This window comes from Ranitomeya imitator, chromosome 6, assembly GCF_032444005.1.
Source record: "Ranitomeya imitator isolate aRanImi1 chromosome 6, aRanImi1.pri, whole genome shotgun sequence".
Taxonomy (NCBI): Eukaryota; Metazoa; Chordata; class Amphibia; order Anura; family Dendrobatidae; genus Ranitomeya; species Ranitomeya imitator.
Window position 1 is genome coordinate 501503718 of NC_091287.1, and position 7923 is coordinate 501511640.

The window sequence follows — 7923 nt, forward strand, 5'->3', positions numbered from 1 at the left end:
CGGTGTGATGGGTTGGCATCAGCTGGCTCCAAGCCGTCGTATATAGGACAAGACGTGCCACCAATCCGGTTTCCATCACATTTTATTTTCATTTTCACTACATTCTGCAGATTCGTCAGGACGTGAACATATGTCCTGGACATATGCGGCTATGCATTACTTACGTGTGTCGCCCACTGACACCTGCTGTAAATTCTGTATCATAAAAACTCAACAGTATATATATATATATATATATATATATATATATATATATATACTGTTGAGTTTTTAATAATAATAATAATATATATATATATATTATTATTATTATTATTATTATTATTATTATTATTATTATTATTATTATTATTATTATTATTATTATATATTTTTTTTTTGCTAAACTCCAACTATACTTTTCCGTTTGCCAAAAGTATAAAAAGTATGTGTTACTGTAGTAATGCATTGTATTGTGATAGACTGATTGAGGGCCATCAGTCAAGCAGGAGAATGTGGTTCTGTGAATAGAGCTGGAGTGACAGAGGCTTCAGATCTACAAATAGCTCTTCATACTCATCCGCATATCAATTCAAATGCTGATTTCTCAGTAACGGAAGAATGGATGACTTGAAAGAGCTACGTGTACATATATCTAATAGGGGGTGAAATCCTGTTGATAGATTCCCTTTAATATGAGAGGTTGGAAAAGTTGGGCTTGTTTAGCTTAGAAAATAGATGCCTCAGAGGAGATCTCATTTACATGTATAAATACTTGTGTGGTCAGTACAGTGGACTGGCGCATGACTTATTCCTTCCAAAGACCATTCTAAGGCCCAGGGGGCATTCATTACAGGAGGAAGAAAGGCGATTCCAACAGCTAAATAGGAAAGGGTTCTTTACAGTTAGAGCAGTCAGACTGTGGAATTCCCGACCACTGTAGGTAGTAGTGGCCGACACTATACCAGCTTTTATAAAAGGGCTGGAGCTTTTCTCACAAAAACGTCACTGTGGGATATAAATAATCTAGCGATAGAGGATGAATAACTGGTGGAGAAAGGCAGAACCTGATGGATCTGGGTCTGAAACTACGTATGTATCATGTCTATATGGAAAAAAGCCGCAGTTCCTTACATAATTGTACATAAATCTACATCATTTTACTGTAAAATCCTCAGAATCCCTTGAAATCCGCCAGATATTTTGGAAACCCCCCATTCAGATATATTAGGATGATTCTCCTTCTGTAATGCAGCATGTAGTGTTGAGTACTGCAGGTAGAGGGCAGTGTAGTGCAGCAGATAAACATTACGGGGAGCAATAACATGACCTGTCACCTGTTCCCGTCTGCCGGGCACCTGCTTATCCTGTAAGGTCAGGTTTACGTTCTCCCTTGCTAGTGTTCTCCAGTGTGATGCTCCCAGTTTGATCTGTTTTTGTTGTGTTTTTTCTTTTTCAGTTATCTGAAAAATATGGTATCCCTGTGGAAAAAATTGCGAAAATCTATAAGAAAAGTAAAAAAGGGTAAGCCGACTGCAATAGGGTTAAAGGGGTATTCCCATCTCCAAGATCTTTTTCCCAATATGTAGTAGGTGTAATAAAAATATTAGCAAATGCCTCCTATTAGAAATTGTAGTATAGTTCTTCTGATTCACTATGTTGCTTACCTGAAGTGCAGGGCATTGCAGCAGCTTGGGTATCCATGCTTACGACCAATAGTAATGAACTGTCACTATATGAGTGGTCGTAACCATGGATACCTAAGCTTCCACAATGTCCTGCTCATGGGGTAAGCAACGTAGTGAATCAGGAGAACTACACTGCATCTCTAGTTGGAGGTATTTGCTAATATTATTACACCTACGACATATTGGGATAGGATATTGTATATGGGAATACCCCTTTAGTTGACTGTTTTACTTAACGTAGCTCAGATGAAGAGAAGACTGTACATTTATTGGGATTTATTTAAATAAAGCTGAATTTTTGGCAACTAAAAGGTCAGATGCGCGGAACGATCCGCGAAGGGTCGAGTTTGAGTCTAATTTTGTGAAATTTGTGGTTTCACGCAAAATGTGATCACTTTTGACGTTATTTTGTTTTATTTTTTGCAAATCACGAATCTAAAGACTCTAAACACACCATTCTCCAATGTTCCCAGCGTGAGACATGTAATGACTGACAGTCTGCTCTCCTGATATACATGTCTCACACTGGGAACGCCCCATTTTATTTATCCACTTCATGCGAATTTTCATTTTTCCATTTTAATTTTTTCCTCATTTTCTTCCAAGAGCCATAACTTTTTTTTTTTCCTCTCAATGTAGCTATATGAGGACTTGTTTATTGCAGGATGAGCCGTACATTGATTTTACCATGTAGTGTACTGGAAAATGGGAACGAAAAGTGCAATTTCCTAATTGTTTTTTATTTTTATTTACATGTTACAAAACTGACAGTACAATATGATTCTCTGAGTCAGTACGAGCACGCAGACACCAAACACGTACATTTTTTTATTGCCTCTTATTGCATTTTTTTGCAATGTTGTGGCTTCAAAATTCCTTTATTTTGGAATTTTGATTTCTTTTCTCATTACGAATTTATTTTTGTTATATTTTGATACCTTGTACTTTTACGAATGCATAGATACCATTTTTTTTTTCATATTTTTAAAAACTTTTTTGTTTTATAATTTTTTGCTATTTATCAGCACTACTATGTATAGAGAAAAATACGATCTTTGTCTGGTGTAGGAGTCATAGGAGGACTGTAATAACAGGCACGGGGGGCATCAACAGACCCCCAGCAGTCATGGCCACCCACTGGCATCCCGCGATCACGTCACAGGTGCACAAATGGGAGCATGGAATGACACGCCCGCCCCCTAGCTGCACATGTCAAGTCTAACAGGTTAACAGCTGTGGGTGGAGTTTCGTTAAAGCCACACGATTGGCTCATTAAATCTGCCATCATGTGCAGGGAAAGATGCAGGCTCGGTATGTTAGCTTGCAGTGTTGTAACTATAGTCTGATGGACCTGGTGCCAGATGTCCCCATCCTGGTATCTATATGTGCCGCCCTCCACACTGGTATTTCTGTCTCTAATCCTGGCCCCACCCTGGTATATGTCCCTTATCCTGGGCCCTAGCCTGATATTTATATCCCATCCTGGTATACATGTCCCCTGTTCTGCCACTGTTCTTTAATGTATAGCAACAAATAAACCATTATACTCACCTGGGGCAAACATAGAAATCACGAGGCCCCATAGCAGAAGTCTAATGCACCCCTCACAATCCTCAATACAGTATAATGTGCCCCCATAGTCATACATGTAGTATAATGCATAGTCCATAGTCATCCATGTAGTATAATGCACAGCCCTTCGTCACACATATAGTAATGTATAATGCATGGCCCATTGTTATACATGTGATATAATGTACAGTCCATAGGCATACATATAATATATAGTGCACGGCCCATAGTCATGCATGTAGTATAATGCACAGCCCATAGTCATCCATGTAATATAATGCACAGCCCATAGTCATCCATGTAGTATAATGCACAGCCCATAGTCATCCATGTAGTATAATGCACAGCCCAGAGTCATACACGTAGTATAATGCAGAGCCCATAGTCATCCATGTAGTATAATGCACATCCCATAGTCATCCATGTAGTATAATGCACAGCCCAGAGTCATACACGTAGTATAATGCAGAGCCCATAGTCATCCATGTAGTATAATGCACATCCCATAGTCATGCACATAGTATGATGCACATCCCATAGTCATCCATGTAGTATAATGCACAACCCATAGTCATGCACGTAGTATAATGCACAGCCCATAGTCATGCACGTAGTATAATGCACAGCCCATAGTCATGCATGTAATGTAATGCACAGCCCAGAGTCTTACATGGATCGCCCCCAGACACAGGGCCACGAGTTCTCGGTACCGGGCCTCTCTGGTTCGGTTCTGAGGCTGTCACAGTGGCTAGACCCGGTCCGCGACCCTGCTAAGGGCCGTCCAATAAAGGTGGTACAGTTTGTCAGGAGTTCGTGACACCACCTGTGGTGTTCGGTCAGGGTGACCGACGCTGCTGTGGGGTCCTCTGGGGTGATCCTACCCTGCTGAGCATTCGGAATAGTCCTCACAACTGCTGTTCTCGTTCGTTCGTTCGTTCTCTACAGCTCTCTCTCTCTTTATTTCCAGATGTTAGTAGTTTCTCGTCCCCCAGGTATATTTTGGCTAGGACGCACCTGTATGACGGGAAGGCTTGGAGGTCTTCCGGGACCCTAATGACGCCCCTCTCCCAATGTTGCCCCCCCTTCTTCTTAGGAAATTTAAGGTAGACAGCCAACCTATAATTAACTGTCCTGCGGAGTTTGAAGTAAGGCCTGAAGTCAGTTACTCCCGCGGTGTTCCGGCCACCGGCTACGCGCCTCAGTATGATGTTGCCTCGGTCTCACGGCACGACTCTTACTGGTACTCCTTTTTGCTTGATCTCGTTTACACTGTTCCACAATATCCTTCCTTTCTTATCTCTTTCTTAGGATACCGCCGCAAGGTAGTGCAGGCGCGGTTCCGTAACGTTCTGCTCTGTTCACTAGGCACCTGCCAGGTTCCCACGCCTGACAGGGACCCCCCTGTGTCTTCTCCCTGCAACACCCCCTGCCACAGGATGTTGCCTGAATCCAACCCAGTCAGCTTCTGACTAACTTCCTCCCCAACCCCTAGTTTTACCAGTGTGAGGAGTGGCCCAATAAATAAAGCCTTTTTCTCCCCCTAGTGGCCGGAGTGTGAAGTGTAATGTGTGCTGGTGATACCTGGTCAGAAGAACTCCTTTAGTGCCATCAGACGTACCATCACTCCCCTTAGTGGCAGAGTGCCATACTGCAACGACCAGGTCTCTGGGGCGCTGCATTACACATAGTATAATGCACAGCCCATAGTCATCCATGTAGTATAATGCACAGCCCATAGTCATCCATGTAGTATAATGCACAGCCCAGAATCATACACATAGTATAATGCACAGCCCATAGTCATCCATGTAGTATAATGCATGGCCCATAGTTATCCATGTAGTATAATGCACAGCCCATAGTTATCCATGTAGTATAATGCACAGCCCATAGTCATACATGTAGTATAATGCACAGCCCATAGTTATCCATGTAGTATAATACACAGCCGATAGTCATCCATGTAGTATAATGCACGGCCCATAGTCATCCATGTAGTATAAGGCACAGCCCATAGTTATCCAGGTAGTATAATGTACTGTCCATAGTCCTACATGAAATATAATGCACAGCCCTCACCCGTCAGGCCCGGTCGCAGCGGCGACTGCTGGAACCGCAGTTGTTGCGCCCCTGCTAGCCCGCATCAATGGCAGGAACATGACATTTGACGTAAGTATATGTCATATGTCTCGAAGGGTTTCATATAATCTCTGGAGGCAGATTCTCGGGGAGATCTATGTCTGTCCCATAGATCTTGCCATCTCATTTACATATTAAGAGAAATGTGGATTACTCTGGAAAAAGACATTGGGTCTCAGACATCAAGGTGTCATTTTATTCAGCTTCCTATGACCTACTGTATGTGCCCATGCAGACAGCTCAGGATGGATGATCCTACTGACCGATTCCCTTTAAAATGTTCATATCTCATTTCTCTGGTAATGATGTTCTGATACTAAAACCGCACGAAAGTGAAATCTGTGCTGGAATTTGCTTCCGTTTCTATCTGTTGCGTTTTTGTACTGGTGTTTCCTAAAATTATAATCTGTGAGTTTGTTACGGGGCTGGAGCTGCTCCGCGCTCTACTATGACTCATGTATTCGGGAAGTGGAGCACAGCAGTTTGTCAAACAATGGCTGTATGTTTACACAGGAATCCAGTGTTACGGTCATATCGGTGCTCCGAGTATAAATAATGAGTCACTCCGAGCTGAAATATCGATTTTATAATGCCGCAGCCTTTCCTGTGCGTCTTAGGAGTCTCGGGCTCATGACATTGGGCACTGCGAAGGCTAGCTGCGACCTGTGACCCTGGGAGGGGCGCTCTGTGATGTAATGGTCCGGAAATATATTTTCCATTATTTAACAATTTATATACTTGTTTTACTGATTGGGTTAATAGTTTTAACTATTTGCCGCACTTTTATTTAATATTCGGCATAGGGATGAGACTTTTTTTTTTTTTTTTTACGCCAAGGCGATGAATCTTGAATTCTTCTTTCTCATATTCTCCAAATAAGGATAATTGTACAGATTTATATGACAGGGACCCTTAAATATATAGCAATTAAATTGATGTTCTGCAGTTTATTTTTTTTAATATGTTTTCATTCCTCAACTTTTTTTAAAATGTCTGCTTTCAATCAATGGAAACTTTCTTTAAAAACGGTTCTGGTCAAGGCCCATTTGCTACATATACCACAACCTATATATATATATATATATAACACTAATTGGTACTATGGAACTTTAAAGGCGGCACCAGATTCGGGGCTCGAGTCTTTAGTCGCTGTATGCGACTGAAGACTTGTGCGTCCTCGCAGCAGTCATGTGAACACAGGTATGATATTTGCAGACTTCTGGCCACATTCCGACTAGACTTGTCCGGTCTCTCTCAATTCACTTGTTTTAAGTGAGGCCACGCAAGTCTAGTCAGCATGTGATCGCATGGACTGAAATCGCCCGCCGCTCCTGGCAATTGGCACATTGTGAAGACTCACAAGTCTGCAGTCACATAGAGTAACTTCAACCTAGAAAGTATTGATTCAGGGGGGGGGGGGTTGAATACAAATGCACGTCACGATTTTCAGATTTATATTTTTTAAATAGTTAGAAAACCCCGTATCATGGTATATCACATAAAATCCAAATACGTTTGTGGGTCTAACTTTCTAGGCCTCCGCCAGTAAATGTTCTTCTGGTCTTCTCTTTTTCTTAGCATTTTGGTGAATATGGATGACAACATAATCGAGCACTACTCCAACGAGGACACCTTCATCCTGAACGTGGAGAGCATGGTGGAACAAGGCTACAAGATCACACTGACGGAGATCTAACTCCCAGCCAAGCTGATGCCTGGTGGGAAGGCCATAACCATGGACATGAGAAGACATCTGTTCTCCTGCGATCTCTTCCCCATCAGAGACATTTAGAAATTGTAATTAGTGCCTATGACAGCGAATGCAAGATTCAACACATGGTCCGTATAGGAAAACAAGACAGAGGAACCGTATTTATATTCCTATCCTGATACAAGATGGAGTCGCTTTGGATACAACCATTGTCTTGAAGCTCATCACCTTCTCAGAAGAAGATTCCATATTCCATTGTTTCGAGGACGATGGGAATTCTAGATGATTTAATGACTTCCGAAATCCTCCTCTATGCAGTATCTCCACAGCCTACAGCACTGCAGCGAAGGCACGAGGGCCGCCTGACGTGGTCTTGTGCGTTTTTTTTGTGCTATCCATCAACTGGTTTTAAACTGAATGTACAAAAAGTATTTTGTAAGTAATCTTTAAAAAAAAAATGATTTTTTTTTTAACACAATGTACAAATTATTTTGTAAAGTGCAATATTATATTTTCACTTTTATCGTTTCCTTTGTTTACTGCTGCAATGGCGATGACCAATCAGAAATCGTAAGTCCATTTTCATTCGATACACAATGAAGATGACTCGTCAGATCCGCTTTTATGTCTTAAAGGGGTTTTCTGAAATCAGAAAAACCCCTGCACTCCAAGTAAAGTTTATAAAGCAAACCTGTCCCTTTCTCACTCGCCTCGGGTCCAGCGCCGCGTCTCAGCGGCTTCACCCAGCGTCTGTTATTATTTTCAGTGTTGAAGTTATTATAATAGCACTGAAGCCAATAACTGAGCGCAGCGGCTTGTTGTTGTCCTCTCGGA

At 41.8% G+C, this 7923-nt stretch overlaps 1 protein-coding gene across 1 annotated transcript in view; it reads left to right on the forward strand.

Moving 5' to 3' along the window:
* GRHL2 (grainyhead like transcription factor 2) overlaps positions 1 to 7556 on the forward strand; it is a 92062-nt gene extending 84506 nt beyond the window's left edge. The window contains exons 15-16 of the mRNA XM_069731715.1: positions 1439 to 1503; positions 6957 to 7556. Of these exons, the coding sequence (XP_069587816.1) occupies positions 1439 to 1503; positions 6957 to 7074 (183 nt within the window). The 3' untranslated portion in view covers positions 7075 to 7556. The remainder of the gene's footprint in view (positions 1 to 1438; positions 1504 to 6956) is intronic.
* The last annotated feature ends 367 nt before the right edge of the window (positions 7557 to 7923 follow it).